Below are 18,043 nucleotides of genomic sequence, written 5' to 3'. Positions count from 1 at the left end.
ATTGTTTCGCGCTCCTTTAACAGAAGAGTTAAATGGCTCTCGGACTTGGAAACGCGGAAGTGACCACATCCCACTTATCTCATGATTGAGGGGCTGAACAGCTCAAGTGCTCCGGTGCCGTCCAATCCATCGACTGGCCGAAATTTCAATCAATCCTGGAAGACCGCTATCGAGACGAGATGCCATCCAGCTTAGGGGACGCAATAAAAGGTGCCTTACAGGTTGCCACACATTTGACTTGAAAGCTCCAAACGCACTGAATTCGACATCGAGCTAGAGAAACTTCGCGCACTTCGACGCCGTGCGGAACGAAGGTATAGGCGCACAAAGTCCATTCATGATTTGAGATTGGCCAGACGCACACAGAAGAAAATACAGCGTCGAATGAATAGGCTGGCTTCACAGCGATGGGCGTATTTCTGCGAGTCTCTGGATCCCTGAAAGCCTTTGTCTCTTATATGGAGAACTGTTCGGGGCCTCCGTGCAACCCCTGGACAGCGCCACCCATTTAATTCCCTCGCCCTTTACCTACAATGCAGCGAGATTGTAGTCGCAGAATCCTTCTGTAGGAGGATTGCCGGTGTAGCAAGTTCCACTGGAACGCAGACTCCTGACCACTCACCATCCTCACGTGATCCCCGTATGGAGTGCCCTTTTTCTCTGGACGAACTTGAAGCTGCGCTCGCTTTATGCAGGCGTTACTCAGCCCCAGGACCAGATGACATTACTACCGCGCTTTGTGTAACCTTGGTGAACGAGCTCGAATGACACTCTTGCTCCAGTACAACGACTCGTGGCGACAGGCACCGTTCCCCAGGAATGGAAATCAAGTCGCCTGATTCCGCTCCTCAAAGCTGGCAAGTCACCTTTGGACATTTCGTCATACCGTCCGATCGCGCTTGCAAGTTGTGTAGGAAAAGTATGGAACGAATGGTTCTAACGCGACTGGAGTGGTATGAAATTTACCCAGCACGTTGACCGGATTCAGGCGCGGCCGTTCGTCTATAGACAACGTTGTCTATTTGGCAACGTATGTCGAATTCCAGAAGGCCTGTAAACACTGTCTGCTGCCTTGTTTCTAGACGTTAAAGGCGCTTACGACAACGTCCCCATGAAGCCATCCTTAAAGCGCTATACTCGCGACAACTTTCTGTGGCAATGAAGGGGAAGCTACGGGCGCGTGGATGCTGCACCTGTGTTACCGCGCCAGTAGTCCGGCAGCGTTTGACCGCTCTTTTGGTTGCTCGGAACAGACGCTGAATCGACGCAGCATCCTCGTGCGACGGTTGTGCGTTTTCTCAGACGCGGAAGGGAAACACCCACAAGATAAGCAAACTTTTACACTCAGTGGTGTGTTCGGTCTTATTAAACTGTTGCTAATGAGGTGTTAATGTTTTCTCTTCTCCAGCCTAACCTAACATGTATTTAAACTCGGGACTCTTTTCAGAAGCGCTCTCAGCTGTGGGCGCTTGGCCTCCGTAGCTTTCCCTTCATTGCCAAGAAAGTTGTCCGCGAGTATAGAAGTAATAGGACTTGGTGACAAGACATACCTCTGGGTTCGCAGCTACCTACAGATGCGATCATTCTACGTGCTGACCGGGATGGCCCGACACCCCAGTATTACAGTAGCCGCGGAGTCCCTCAAGGCGGAGTACTAAGCCCGGCGCTCTTTAATCTGACCCTTATTGGACTAATCGGGAACCTGCCAAGCTCCGTTCGACTCTCTATCTACGCCGACGACATCTGTATCTGGACGTCGGGGGTGACACGGCTTCAGCTTCGCGCTCGGCTTTAGAAGGCGGCCTCATCGACATCATGCTACCTTCGTAAACAAGGACTGGAGGTGACGTGGGAAAAGTGCGCAGTGGTGGCATTTACGCGGAAGGCAATGTCTGCATACGGCATATCAATCAACCGACAAGTGATATCGTTCAGCAAGAGTCACAGGTTCTTGGGAGTTGGGATTGACAGAGATCTGTCCTGGACTCCTCACGTCAACCACGTGAAAAAGCGCCTGATGGCTATTTGTCCTCTGTTCAAGTTCCTTGCAGGAAAGAACGGGGGGGGGGGGGTATCCACACAATCCATGTTACAGCTATACAGGGTGTTGTTTGTTGGGTTCCTCCGGTACAGCCTACCTGTTATATCCAACACCTGCAAAACTAATTTGCGTAAAATTCCGAGCATTCAGGCGCAAGCTCTTAGGATATACCTTGGAGTACGCAGTGCGTCAACGGCTGAAACTATCGCCATTGCTCAAGATTATTCAATCACAACGCACATCGCCATCAAGGCAATGCGTGCACATGTCAGGCACACTGCCCGGACTCCTTGCAACCAGCTCGCCGCACTCGCCGTGGAAAGACCCCGCACGTCATATAGCACAACTGTCAGCGCATATCGTGCCTCGATTACATCGGGGTACGCACCTCCGGCCAAGCTGGTGTCCCCTCCATGGTGTTTGTGCCGTCCTGAAGTCCAACTTAGAATTCCAGGACTTCAGAAAAAGTCAGATTTATCACCGTCTGCACTAAAACAATTGAGCTTACTCCTGTTGTGCGAGAGATACAGCGGTCACGTGCACGTCTATACGGACGGAACGACTACATCGACCAGTTCTGGCGGTGTTGTTTATACCGACGAGAGGAGTAACAATGCGATTCAAGACCTCACATGTCACGACGTCCACGGCTGCAGAGCTCACGGCTCTGCGCAGTGCACTTCAATTTATAGACGCAGAGAGTCCTGGTACATGGGCCGTGTTTTCCGACTCGAGACCGGCTTTACAAAGTATGCAGGCAGTTCTCCGACGTGGAGCTCACGAACAACTAACGTACGAAATTGTCAAACTTCACCACGACGTCAAACAGAAAGGCCACGAAATTATTTTCCAATGGCTACCTGGCCATTGCGGGATCAGTGGAAACGATCTCGCTGACAAAGCTGCCCGAGAGTCCCGTCAAGAACAACACAGCATTCCCATTACTCTTTCCAGGACAGACGCTGTAAGGCAGCTTCGTCACCTGGCACGCAAGCTCTCTTTAACAGAGTGGAACACCCCAAATATAAGGCGCACCAGGCTACACGAACTGAACCCTTCGCTTCAACTCCGACCTCCACCCGGGATTCACCGACGTGAGGCATCGCTTCTATACCAGCTGGTTGGGAGTGGCTTTCACGAAGGCGTACGGTGCTTGATTGGAATGACCGAAAGTGCTACGTGCGACGTTCGCGGCAGCAAAGACAACATAGAACATTTATTGTGTCACTGCGATCGATTTGAGTCGGAAAGACAAACTTTATCGAACGAATTGCGACAAATTGACGATCGGCCATTGTCCGTGCAGGTGCTCCTTGAAGACCGTCCCCATCGCTCTTCGGCCCACAAAGCTGTGAAGGCACTGTTGTGTTTCTTGAGGATGACTGGCCTAAGTGAACGCCTTTGAATTGCTCAGGCCCTCCACGTGCGTGCGCAAGCTCACCGTGTCCTTCCCCCCCCCTCTCCTCTCTCTATCTCACCTTTCTATTCCCTCTTTCCCGTCCCCCAAAGTAGGGTAGCCAACCAGACGCATTTCTGGTTAACATCCCTGCCTTCTCTTTCTCTTCTTCTCCTCCTCCTCCAGTCTATTAATGAGGTAATCTTGATGCGGATCCCATATTACACAAGCATAATTAAGTATTGTTCTGACATGTAAGAAGTATAAAGTTTCTTTAACTTCGCGCGTTGCCTGTTTGAAATTTCTGCTAATAAAATGTAACCGCCCACTAGCTTTTGCTATGACAGTGTCAATCTGTTTATGCCAAGTGAGTGATTCGGTGAATAGGCTCCTAGATACTTGCATCGCGACTGTATGTCGATAAGCGTGCCATTAATGTTATATCGGTGCTGAAATTTGGATAATTTTTCTAGAAAACGTATGCTACCGCACTTTTTTATATTTAAATTCATGTTCCACTTTTAACACCAGTTCGCTGCCTTATCTAAATCTGTTTGCAAAGTATCGTCATTTTCATTAGTAATTTCTCTGCAAATCACACAGTCATCGGGAACTAGTATTATGGGTGATGTAATTAGTTCGACAATGTCATTTATGTAGATTAAAACAACAAGGCCAGTACACTTCCCTGACGAACGCCCGAAAAAAACAGTTATTGGTGAAGATGCGGCGTGTTTAGGACTACAAACTGGTTTCTTCCGTTTAGGTAGTTTCGTATCCAATTTTGAACGTTTTGTTACATTTAATGCAGCAAGCTTTTTATGTAAGAGCTTATGGGACACAGTGTCAAAAGTTTTTTGAAAATCAATAAAAACCACCTCTACCCGACCTATTGTTATCAATGGCTTTGGATAAGAAGTGCTGAAATTCTATTAGTGTGTGTTGCAGGAATAAAAGATGTAAAAAAGCGTTTGAGTCAAGAAATGCATATATGTTACTATATAAAATGTGTTCAAATATTTTGCAACATATCGACGTTAAGGAAATCGGCCTATAGTTTTCTCTGAGTTTTCTATCGCCCCATTTAGAAACTGGTGTCACGCTTGCCGTTTTCAACCTTGGGGAATGAGGCCTGTTTCAAGGAAAAACTTATAGAAGATCGTTAAATACGGAGCAATGATGCTATGACACTCTTTAAGGACCACTGGGGATATTCCATCAGGTCCAGTTGCTTTTGTTTCATCTAAATGCCGTAATAAAGAATCGACGCCACTAACATCAAATTCAATGTCTGGCATCATATCGCCCTGATTGGCGTTGTTCATAAGCGAAGTCTCCCCAGTAGATACTAGCGAAAACAGAGATTAGAAGTACTGCTTAAATCTGTCTGCCCTCTGATGGTCTGACGTCACAGTTTTGCCATCGATATTAAGGATGGTATGTATATGTCTTCTTTTCGGTTTCGTTTAACATATTTCCAAACGATTTTGGGTTTTCTCTCAAGTCCTTATTTAATTTAACAAGAATATATCTTTCGCAGACTTAATTGTTGCTTACAAATAGATTAATTATCTCTTGCAAGCGTTTCTGATTTGCCAGACTGGTGTCGGCAGTAAACGTTCTATACGTTTGTCTTGCTTTCCTTATAAGTTTACGTATTTCTACGTTAAACCAAGGCTTTTTTTTTGCCGCAGGTACCTGCATGGAACATGAATTTCGACTATTTGAAGTATTTTGTCCCGGAATGATGACCACAAAGTTAACGAACAGCGTGCGTTTGAAAGATACTGGAAAGTAGGAAAGAAATTTTAAAAGTTTGGTCCAAATAGCGGCATAGTCTCCTGTGTCGTAGCTGTACACTTTTCTTTGCGGAATTTGCGCCATCCCTACTCGCTGTATGTTAAGTTCTATGACAACTGCCCTGTGGTCACAAATACCTAGGCAAACCGTAACTTTTGATATTAAGTTCGGCTCATTGCAAAGTACTAAGTCTAAAATTTCATTTCCTCGCGTAGGTTCCAATACGTACTGCTGCAATCCATTTAATCCGACCAGTTCTTCGAACTCTGTGTAAATACGGGACCTATTACCAGTCACACATCCGGCATTCCAGTCGAAGTCAGGCAAATTTAAATCACCCCCCAAAAATACGCTATTAGGCACAAGAGATAGCATCTCAGACAGCAGTCCGAATGAGTCGCTGCTGCCGGGTGGGCGGTAGAATGTCCAGTGTAGTACATTGCTTTCTTTAGGTAATTTCACAAGGCACCAGGCAGACTCAGATTCATTTTCAAATAAAATTTGTGTACTTGGCAATGCATTTGATATCAAAATAAATACTCCCCCGCCATGCCCATGCCTATCTTTCCGATAGACAGTAAAACCAGATGGAAAGATTTCTACATTAGGTATAGTCAGCAACAATGGAGACGAATTACAGCAAATGATTGAGGACCTCAATCGGAAAGTGTAAGAATTGGGTTGAAGATGAATATGCAGAAGACAAAGATAATGTTCAATAGCCTGGGAAGGAAACAAGAATTCCGGATCGCCAGTCAGCATCTAGAGTTTGTTAAGGAGTACGTTATCTAGGTCAATTACTCACATCGGACCCTGATCACGAGAAAGAAATTTACAGAAGAATAAAATTGGGTTGGAGTGCATACGGCAGGCATTTCCAAATCCTAACTGGGAGCTTACCACTGTCGTTGAAAAGAACAGTGTACAATCATTGCATTCTACCGGTGCTAACATATGGGGCAGAAACTTGGAGGTTAACAAAGAAGCTCGAGGACAAATTAAGGACCGCACAAAGAGCGATGGAACGAAAATGCTTAGGACTAACGTTAAGAGACGGGAAGAGAGCGGTGTGGATCAGAGAAACAAACCGGGATAGCCGATATTCTAGTTGACATTAAGCGGATGAAATGGAGCTGGGCAGGCCACGTAATGCGTAGGATGGATAACTGGTGGACCATTAGGGTTACAGAATGGATACCAAGAGAAGGGAAGCGCAGTCGAGGTCGGCAGAAAACCAGATGGAATGATGAAGTTAGGAAATTTGCAGGCTCAAGTTGGAATACGCTAGCGCAAGACAGGGGTAATTGGAGATCGCAGGGAGAGGCCTTCGTCCTGCAGTGGACATAAAATATAGGCTGCTGCTGCTGCTGCTGCTGCTGCTGCTGATGATGATGATGTCTAACCATGATTTGGTGCCCATCACGATCTGAGGTTTAACAGTGGATACTAAAGACATGAAGCTATCGACTTTGTTCTTTATGCTGCGACAATTTACAAGCAGGACAGAGAGCCGTTCAGGCTGCGAGCAACGTGCAGGATTATCTTGGGGAGGACCGGAATTCGGAATGCGTCATTTGCCTCTATCCAGTCGCACATGCGTCTGTAGTGGAACTGGCGTTCGCATATCGCGATCCCAGACAAACGTTTGGCCATTGATGATCAATTTATCATAACTCAAGCAAACACAATTTTCTTTGTTTTCTCTTTTTTCTTTCGCATAATTCCAAAGCTGGCGTCTTTTTTTCTTGTACGGCTCGACTGAAATCTTCAGAGATGCCGTACGAAATGCCTTTTAGTCTGTAAGCGTTTTAAAAGACGATTTCTCTAGCCTTCCGCAGTGAAAAGCGTGCTACTATGGGCCCGTTTTTGCCTTCTCTGAAAACACCTACGCGGTGAGCCCGTTCAACCGAAATATCATCAAGTTTCATCACATCTTGCATATTCCACTAATTAGTTTTTCAGACGCCTCCCACGTCTCGTTATGCTCCCTGTCGGGCAACCCGAAAAATTGCAAATTCTGTCTACAGCTTCTATTCTCCAAGTCGTCCATTTTAGCCATAAATTTATCTTCAATTTTTTCCACCGAGCAATACGACTTTCTACATTGCTTGTCTTCTCGATTAAGCCCGTAATTTGGATTCTAATTCACTTTGTCTTGTTGTAATTTCCGTTAACTTCGCGAGCACAGTTTCCTGGCCTGTTTTCATTTCTAAGAGAATACTTTCAATGTTTGTCATTTGGTTACGTTCCATGGGCCCTGGATTTAGTTCTACGCTCCCCGATAGAAGCAGTAAGATTTGGGAAGGCGTCAGACAGCCGCCATAGAGAGAGAATAGCGTAGCATCAACAAAACACAGGGTGGCATGTTTAAAGCATTCAATCATTTGTCGCTTGCTAAGTATATCCGTGGAAACATTGATGGCATACATTGAAAATACATTTCTCACAATTACTAGATTAGCTGCTCCTTTTAAATGCGACATGTCTAATCAAAATCGGTGGAGCAATTGCCAAGAGAAACCATTTGACTCTTATGTATTTAGATAGGAACTCCAGAGCTATAGCTTCCTCTAAAGAACAAAACAGCGCAAAACGAATTGCCAACCTCTTCCCTATGTCCCCGTGTTTTCTGCGCTGTTTCGTTCTTACGCATGGTTTCATACCAACGTGCCCAGCTTTTAGTCTTGCTGGCCAAGCAAGGCACGTCTACATGCAAGCATGTAAGCGAAACAATAAATGCCAGTTCTTTGTTATTATTATTATTATTATTATTATTATTATATTATTATTATTATTATATTATTATTGTCATCGACTTGACAGAAAAGGCGCTCTGTTTCTCACTCCGAAAGACGACTTCCAAGAACCAAGAGCGCCGGTAATTGTCGACAGCTGCGACCCGCACACATTTCCGCGCACTGTGATCATCGTGGATGATCAATCGCTCGGCAGGCCCGTCGGTCTATGCTAAACAAGCGGGAAAGCGATCCTAGGCAGCGCGCCTCGCTGCTAATCCTGGCCACTGCATAAGAACGAAGGGCCTCGCGCACACACGCGCAAAGAGAAGAAGCGCCGCTGATCCGGCCGGATTTCCGGAGTGGATCGCCTTACCCTTTGTTCGACGCTGCGCCTCGATCATTCAGTGAGGTCCCCGGGGAAAAAAAAAGCAGAGGCCGTGCCGTTTTATGCAGCGAATCACCGGCAGTGCAGCGTGGATCAGAGGAGAGCGAACGGAGTGGCGACGCTAATCGAGCTCGGTCGGTGGAACAAAGCGCCTTACGCTGCGTGGCGTGCTCGCCGATCGCCGGTGTGGATCGCGACGCGCGAGAGAACCCTCCATCAGCGCTCGAACACTTGCTCGGCCTCCCCCCTTCGTAAGTGTGAAGCGGTGTGTGTCCTTGGTTCCGTTCCTGTTCTGTGCAATGTTACAAGCGATTATCGAAACCTTCGTGCAACGCCGCTTTCTTTTTGTTGCGATTAAAGCAGTCTTAGGATACTTCGGGACCTTTCTGGTATCTCTCCATGTCCGTGCTGTACTAAACTCGTTCACAACCAACTTGGGTCACTGGGTATTCACGATATATGGGCAGATCGTCGGGCTGCCGTGCTCAAGGAACCGTGTTCGAAACCAACCATCGAGCATGTCTTAATGCGATAAGCATTCCTTGGAAACTTCACTCAGTTTGCGGTATGTATGTTTGCCTGTATAAACCTTTTTCAGGTCAATTTGGTCGTGGGGTATGTGCCATTTCGTATGTGCCATTCTTCAATGACACAAAAGAAAGCAGAAGTCTAGTAGAATTTTTTTGGTGCTCGGTGGAATCGAGCCCGCTTCATTTATATTCATGCAACCTTGTATATTCAGACACGCCCCACGCAGGCACCTCGTGGAGGCGCCTGTAGGTGACGAGAGGTAAGCGCCTGAGGCTCAAGTGCACGCCTATTGCATGACGTTTTTCGGTGGCGGTTTATTGTTTCGAGGCTAATCGCACTATCGTCAACAGTCATCGTGACCTGGTTCCTGGCAAATATTTTTCCAAAAATTGTTCGTAAAGTTTTCCTTCTCATGAATTTTAAGCATTCAGTAGTGATCCACGGTTCGCGAGCTCTGCGCGAAAGTTTCATAGTTTTATATGGAAAGCATTCATCACAAGCTTCTCTAACGTGTCAATAAACGAATTACACGCTAAGTCCGAATCATTGCAACAAGGGAGGGCTTTATAATTTGTGTTTAACAAAAACTAGCAAATTTTTGTAAGCGTGTTTTGTTGATGTCTCTAAATATTTTCGAATTTTCTTTACTAACACTAGCCTTGATTCCTTGGCTTTTCCCCTGACTTCTTCTAGTCATACCATAGGAATCCAACAAACAATGATACCAAGGATAGCATAGGAGGAATTAGATGTACTTATTCATTGAATTAAAGCAATAATAAACTAATCAAAATGAATGAATGGGGGAAAAAACACGCTTAACCTTGCACTCGGCCGTGCAACGCTTGAACAGAGAAGCTGGGCGATCGTAGCCCAGCATTTCCCTAAGTGCGCGCAAACGCTTCATCTTATTACTCATGATGATCATAATTTTGTTTCCCGCGTCTCGGACTTACGGCCGCCACTGCGCGTTGCATAGCGCAGCTTGCAACACCGACACCACGTTCCAGCAGAGCCGCTCCCTGAATGTGTCTCTCTGTCGCTCTCGTAGCGCGCAAAACCTTTTATTCACCTCGCAGAGCACGAGCGTGCGAACGCGCCAGCTGTGGACGAAGACGACGACGCTCGAACGCAATCATATGGTTCGCATAAATGCATGTTCTACAAGCGTGGCTGTATAGCCTAGTGGTTATTTATTTTATTTATTTATGTACATACCCTAAGGGCCCCTAGGGGAATTACATAGGGTGGAAATTTACACAATCCAAATTTGCATCACATACAACAGAAAAGAGAAAGGCCGCACAGAAAACCGGCACATCGTACAGTTGCAAAAAAAAAAAAAAATCCACATCACGCATAGCAACATTCACTTGGCATAACACAATTCGATGATTATGTACTCTGCTAACATGGAAAGTTACATGAATCGTATCATAGTCCTTACATTCAAATTACTGCACTGTTCTTGGTTCAAGATGAGCAAGTAGGGCTTTCTGACGCTCGCCTTGGGACCGTGTGTACGCGGGTTCGAATCCCACCTCGGCAACAAAGTTTTTATTTATTTCTTGATAGTTTCTTGATACGAACCACAAATTACGGCTAGCTTAAAGAGCTTCTCTGTTAAAACAAGTGGCCCCAGGTGGGGTACGAACCCACGTCTTCGCATTACGCGTGCGACGCTCTTACCAATTGAGCTACCGCGGCGCCGTTTTCGCATCCACTTTCTGGGGTATTTAAGTATGTCTACTAGAACTAAATCTGGCCGTGCTGGCCAGCGCCACACTTGACGGCGGATGTGGAAAATCTTTTTTTTTTATCGTAGGCGTCACGTGTACGTGGTCTTTTTGGGTGAAGGCAAGTAGTTAATAAACCTAAACATGCTACGTGAGGGCATCAATGCTGCCGGATTTGAGGCCTCGCTATGTAACGAACGAGAAGAAAGGAAACTGAGTGCCCGATTGTTATAGTCATATCATAAGAAGCCAACAAACAAAGGCTGGCTTGTTCCTTCCAAACAATTTTTTTTCTCTTTCTCGGTTCAAACTGAAGGCGATGTCGGATCTTATCACAAAGCGGTGATCACAGCTTTTGCGCTAACTAACACTTGTACATCCCGCACAATGATTGCGTTTTTGCCATCATTCTAACGTCGAACGTGACAGTCATCGGACAGTGTTAAAGGGGCACGATCGCATGCAACTTTCCGAGGCAAATATTCTTGATCATGGCCCCATGCTTCGCAGGTTTCCGATGCAACGTCTTTAGGAACTGAGTGACCTCAGTGACCGACTACAGACATGATGGGGCAGCCTCGCGTGTTCACAGTGCTAATGCTTCCTCCTTCCTTTTCCCCCCTTCTCCTTCCTTTCCTTAATCCCATCCCCGTTGCGTAGGGTGGCAAACCGGACGCACGTCTGGTTGACGTCCGTATATCTTCCTCTCTCCTCTTCCTCAATGCTAGGTTAGACAGAGAGTACGAAACGTATGGCTAATTTCTTATCCCTCTTTGGGGTGTCATCTGTGCTACCGAAAGAATGTACTCATTATTCGTACCTGCACCTTGCCGCGAACTCAACTTACATATGTCCTTTGCTGCTGGTAGAGTCGATGCCATAGTCACCAGTTGCCTGCTCAGTAGCAACGCGTTTTTCGTAGTTTTGTATTGTGTTGGAACCTTTCGTATTGCTAATTCAACGTCCTCATAGAAGTCTTCTACTTCCTCCTAATCATCATGAAACCGCATCTAGTCAAGATAAAATAAAATAATTTTACCCCAAATACGAGAGTGAAAGTTTAGAACAAGGTGGCAGTTTCAGAGACTGCTGTAGTAAATTGAAATAAATTAAATCCGTCCCCGGTCTAGTGACTGTAGCCATATCACATTTGCGAACTAAATCACCGGACTGAGTGACTGTCTGTGATATAAAGTGGATACCTTTCACTACGTCGGCGACATCAGCAATGGACTTTCTCTTCTCTTCACCTTTTCCTCCCATTTCGCCTTCCCCCCAGTGCAGGGTAGCTAACCGGGCTAAGTCGTGCTTAACATCTTCGCCTTCGGCTTATCCTTCTCTCTCTTATTGCTACTAGCATTCTTCCCAGTTTGCAGTCTCCCTAGTTTGCTCTATCTATGTATATATATGTATGCGTGTCCGCACCTAACCCCTTTCCCGCCAACTTGGGTCATTATGTAGTCCATAGTCAAGTGGGTAGACAGCAGATCGCGCTGCAGTGCTGAGGGAACTGGGTTCAAAGACAACCGTTGGATTGACCTGAGTCACTGTGCCACTGGGCATGTGCCGGTCTTCAAAGAAACTATTTAGAGAGTTTTGTGCGGAGTTTTGTACGTGTCTTGTACGGAGAGTTTCATTCAATTTTCCAATTACGATGAGCACACTGAAACAAAACGTTCCAAGAATGATTAGCATGTTTGTTTTAATTAGCGACTAATTAGCACGTATCACCCGTCACCCGTGGTCGCCACTGCTGACGGCATCTCTCCGAAGGAAGCGTCCTTTTATTTCAAAACAGCTCTTTTTTAAATATGGCTTAAAGTCTTCGTAGAAACACCCTGTATAAAACACAGCATCGCACTTAATTATGCCTTCGCCATTAGATCAAATGCTAATCACATTACTGCCGCCATTCATCTCTAAAGAACGGATGCACCGCCAGTTTTAACGTACTCTTACAACAACTACTGCCCAGTTGCATACCCGGTGGCCCAAGTTGCCCATTCTGGAACAGACCTATAGTGGCAGATACCCAGTGGCCCACTTTGTTGCATAATCGGCAAGACAGCGGCCAGCAACCTCAAAATGGGGGATTTGCTTTGCTTTAAAAAAGAATCTCTTGCACCGAAAAGGCAGGCCATGCCCCTCACTTGTGACTCCTCCTCGACGACCAGCTTGGCCTCGAGAGACTGCCTCGTTTCGAGGAAAGCTCTCCGCTGCATGCGCTCCACCCAGAGGAAGGCCATCAGCCCGAGCAGGTTGGCGCATGCCAGCAGCAGCAGCGACGCCGCTGAGGGGTGGCCCTTGCACAGCGCCACCTGGGCGGCCACCAGGGTGCCCGAGGCTGCCAGCGCCGACACCACGCGCCACGGGAGCAGCACGTGCGCCGCGAACGAGTACACCACCATCCACGGCAGGGCGTCCTCCCACAGCTGCGTACAAGAGGTCGTCGGTTAACTGTCTTGGACAATGCTGTTGAAGACTGTACCGCTAGTAAATACACCAGCAGTTTCTGCGAAGACTTTAAATCAATCTTTAGAAATAGTCTGTGGCGATAGCACCATTCTTAGTCATTGAGCTAGTCCACTCGGAAGGTGGACATTGCTTGCACGGGAAATCAAAATGCATAATCAACTAAGTAACAAAAATTCACTAATTCACTTGGTAACTGATTAGCTTACGGTACATATTGAAATTTACTAATTGTGTCCGGCGGGGAGTTCGCAAGGGCGCATTCATGGGAAATAAATTCTGGGGAAGACACCATTTTCGAAATACGCAACATTATTTATTATTATTATTATTATTATTATTATATTATTATTATATTATTATTATTATTATTATTATTATTATTATTATTATTATTATTATTATTATTGCTATTGCTATTTGGATTGTACACATATAACACAAGGAGGGAGCAAGTTGACATGGAGGGAGCAAGCTGACAACTGCCACCGAGAGGAGCACTATCCACTGGGCAATGAGGGACACTCCACAGGAGTAATTTTGCCGGAAGTTTCTTCAATACTGCACAAAATTGGGGTATTCGCATCTTGTCAGTCTGCTGAGGGTAGCACGGGAGTCTGTAAGGATGACGACCTTCAATGCTTTTAATTCTTTCGTGTACGTACTTCAGAGCAACATCAATCACGGCCAGTTCTGCAGTTGTTGGTGAGGTGTTGGATGTAGTATTCTAAACACCCATCTGATGCCAGTGGAAGGGCAGAAGAAAGCTGCAGAAGCGCCTTGGGCGTCGCTGTGTACAGATGCGTCCGTGAATACTCTAATCATCATCATAATCATCATCATCATCCTATATTTTATGTACCTGCAGGACGAAGGCCTCTCCCTGCGATCTCCAGTTACCCCTGTCTTGCGCTAGCGTAATCGAACTTGCGCCTGCAAATTTCCTAACTTCATCATCCCATCTGATTTTCTGCCGACCTCGACTGCGCTTTCCCTTCTCTTGGTATCCATTCTGTAACCCTAATGGTCCACCGGTTATCTATCCTACGCATTACATGCCTGCCCAGCTCCATTTCTTCCACTTAATGTCAACTAGAATATCGGCTATCCCCGTTTGTTCTCTGATCCACACCGCTCTCTTCCCGTCTCTTAACGTTAGTCCTAAGCATTTTCGTTCCATCGCTCTTTGTGCGGTCCTTAATTTGTCCTCGAGCTTCTTTGTTAACCTCCAAGTTTCTGCCCCATATGTTAGCACCGGTAGAATGCAATGATTGTACACTGTTCTTTTCAACGACAGTGGTAAGCTCCCAGTTAGGATTTGGAAATGCCTGCCGTATGCACTCCAACCCAATTTTATTCTTCTGTAAATTTCTTTCTCGTGATCAGGGTCCGATGTGAGTAATTGACCTAGATAAACGTACTCCTTAACAAACTCTAGATGCTGACTGGCGATCCGGAATTCTTGTTTCCTTCCCAGGCTATTGAACATTATCTTTGTCTTCTGCATATTCATCTTCAACCCAATTCTTACACTTTCTCGATTAAGGTCCTCAATCATTTGTTGTAATTCGTCTCCATTGTTGCTGAATAGGACAATGTCATCTGCAAACCGATGGCTGCTGAGATATTCGCCGTTGATCCTCACTCCTAAGCCTTCCTAGTCTAAGAGCTTGAATACTTCTTCTAAGCATGCAGTGAATAGCATTGGAGGGATTGTGTCTCCTGCCTGACCCCTTTTTTGATAGGTAACCTTCTACTTATCTTGTGGAGAACCAAGGCAGCTGTCGAATACTTGTAGATGTTTGCTAAGATATTCACGTATGCCTCCTGTACTCCTTGATTACGCAATGCCTCTATGACAGCTGGTATCTCTACTGAATCAAATGCCTTTTCATAATCTATGAAGCCATGTAGAGAGGTTGATTGTACGCCGCAGATTTCTCGATTACCTGATTTATGACATGGATATGATCCATCGTAGAATATCCCTTCCTCAGCCAGCCTGTTCTCTTGGTTGGCTGAAGTCAAGTGTTCCCCTGATTCTATTGGAAATTATCTTGGTGAATATTCTATACAATACTGAAAGCAAGCTAATGGGTCTATAATTCTTCAATTCTTTAACGTCTCCCTTCTTATGGATTAGTATAATGTTGGCGTTCTTCCAGCTCTCTGGTACACATAAAGTTGTGAGGCATTGCGTATAAAGGGCCGCAAGGTTTTCAAGCATGATATCTCCTCCATCTTTGATTAAATCTACTGTTATTCCATCTTCTCCAGCAGCTTTTCCCCTGGTCATGTATTTCAAGGCCCTTCTAACTTCAGCGCTAGTTATAGAAGGAGCCTCTCTATCCGGTTCATCACTATTTTGAATGAAAGTAGCTGGCTGTTTTGGGCACTGTACAGGTCAGTATAGAATTCTTCCGCTGCTTTTACTATGTCATCGAAATTGCTGATGATATTACCATGCTTATCTTTCAGTGCATACATCTTGCCTTGTCCTATGCAAAGCTTTCTTCTTACTGATTTAATGCTGCGTCCATATTTTACGGCTTCCTCAATCTTTCCCACGTTATAATTTCGAATATCCCTTACTTTTTTCTTGTTGATTAGTTTTGACAGTTCAGCGAATTCTATCTGATCACTTGAGTTGGACATTTTCATCGGTCGTTTTTTTATTAGGTCCTTTGTTTCTTGGGAAAGCTTACCTACTGGTTGCCTTGGTGCCCTACCTCTAATACTCTAATATAACCTCCAAATTTTTCAAATAGGTTGGGACTGGGCCAATTGAAATAGTGCCCAATTAGGCTGGCTAGACTTTTTGTGTATTTCGGGAATTGACAGATAAATGGGGAAGGAACAATTGTTGCGCTTATTAGGAGTTGTGAATGAAGTAGTGTCTCCTGAACTGCGAGTAATGTCCACAAACAATGCCGCCATTTTCCCCATCCGAGAGAACGGGCGCTGAATCAGCCGATTAATCAGCGCTTGGCCGTCTATGCTCGGTGAAAAGGCTCGACATGGTGTAGCGCTCTCCGGTCTGCTTGCAAGCTCAGGGGCCACTGGTGTGCTTCTGTGAGTAGTGGAACAGATTGGGCCTCACGAGGTAAGCCAAGCATGACTCGGAGGGCAACGCGATGGTCCCGTTCCAATTGAGACATCACATTTGGTGGCACATTCAAGATTGGCAAGGCGTACATCACGCCAGAGAAGACAGATGATTGGTATACCTGAAGTGCTGTCGTCTGGTCGCAGCCAGTGCTCCTATAGCACTCTAGGCGGCCACATACTTGAGCAGCGACCGGGATGTGCACCGCACAGAGGTAATGGCAGGGCGCCAAGAGAGGCGCTCATCGATAATTACGCCCAGGTAGCGGTGATGTTGTACCCATTGTACTGATGTCTCTCCAAAGTACAGCCGGCCCATACTTCGACGAGCCTGTTGCCTTGGATGATACGCAATTGCGGCTGACAGCTGGTGAAATCTACAGACCAACTTCCTCCAAGTGGCGCATTCAGAGCTCTCTGGAAGACCATACTGCGAAGGACCGCTGATCCACAGTGCAATGTCATCAACATAGATTGCTATGCATATTGGAAAGTGAGGTTCCTGAGGCAATCGGCTTGGAAGTCCAGCAAGTACGCTGTTGAAGAGAAGCGGCGACAAGACGCTGCCTTGCGGTACACCGCACTTAACCGGGCGAGAATCATTTGCTGCTCCTCCAACACGCACTTTCATGTGCCGCTCAGACAGAAAGTTATGCACGAAATGAAGCAGTCAACCCAAAATTCCCGCATTCATAAGGGCGAAATAATCGCCTTACGGGAACCGAATCGAAAGCTTGCTGTATGTCCAGAAAGAGCATGTATACAGAGTGCTTGTTTTCTCGAACAGACTCTAGAGATGATACGAGGTCTGCTATGCTATCGAGGGCTGAACGGTGATGACGAAAGCCGCTCACGACATCAGGAAAGAAATTCAGCTCCTGTAGCCTGCCATCTAGACGAAACAGTACCATTCGTTCCATCAGCTTGATAACATTAGAAGTTAGCGATATTGGCCGGTAAGACTTTAGGTGATTTGCAGGGCGGCCGGGCTTTAAGACTGGTATCACCACAGATGATTTCCAATCATTGAGGATCAGAGACGTTCGCCACACTTCGTTATATGCATCCAAGACATTTTGATGAAAGGCCTCATCGATGTTTCGTAACGCCTGGTACGTAACACCGTCTTCACCAGGGGCAGTGCGACGTTTGGAGAGGCTGAGCGCGTGATGCAACTCCTCGAGAGTAAAGTCTGCTTCATCCATCTGGCAGGCTGGACCATAGCAGAATGTTGTGATTTGCGTTAAAATTGCACTGTCGTTCCACTTACCTTTTTAACAAAACGACGTTTTATGCATGCACGTATGAAAGTAAGTGGACCACCAATGTATTTTTTTGAAACGTTTAGGAATTGTTATCTCGGAGACCTAAAAGACAAAAATGGAAGGCAGCAGTAGCAAGGAAAAAAAAAAGAACGCTGGCCAGGAGAAGTGTCCTAGATGCACTCGCACTAATTAATGAATCTTCATGCCCACAGCGTAATCAAACACCATTATACGCGCGCACGCGAATGTCACATTGATCTAGTAGTCCTGAAAAGAAACATAATATGCCAGAAGAGTTCATATGAATCTAGAAATTAAAACAAATTCATTAGGTTGCTTTTCACAAACAAATCCATCAGGGCTATGAAAGCATATGAAACAAGTATTTTGTTTAGATAATGAACACGTTTATCTAAGTTGGCCAAGTGATCGTGCAGGTGAACTTTTTGGTGATTATAATGTGGCGAATTCACGTGACAGTGCTCAGAAAAAGCGTCTGAGGCGTCATAGCAGAGACAATTGAATGCAGTCTGCTTTATAACATCTTGCAAAAAATCAAAGCCCCTTTCTTAAA

At 45.8% G+C, this 18,043-nt stretch overlaps 1 protein-coding gene across 1 annotated transcript in view; it reads right to left on the bottom strand.

The window, feature by feature from the left end:
• Positions 1-9,098: 9,098 nt before the first annotated feature.
• Positions 9,099-18,043, bottom strand: part of LOC125945126 (adenylate cyclase type 3-like) — a 197,734-nt gene continuing 188,789 nt past the window's right edge. Inside the window, exons 3-4 of the mRNA XM_049666699.1 lie at positions 12,778-13,059; positions 9,099-9,134 (exon numbers count right to left, since the gene is read on the bottom strand). Coding sequence (XP_049522656.1) covers positions 9,099-9,134; positions 12,778-13,059 — 318 coding nt within the window. The remainder of the gene's footprint in view (positions 9,135-12,777; positions 13,060-18,043) is intronic.

Source organism: Dermacentor silvarum, chromosome 4 (genome assembly GCF_013339745.2).
Source record: "Dermacentor silvarum isolate Dsil-2018 chromosome 4, BIME_Dsil_1.4, whole genome shotgun sequence".
NCBI lineage: Eukaryota > Metazoa > Arthropoda > Arachnida > Ixodida > Ixodidae > Dermacentor > Dermacentor silvarum.
This window is presented reverse-complemented; position numbering and strand designations above follow the sequence as displayed.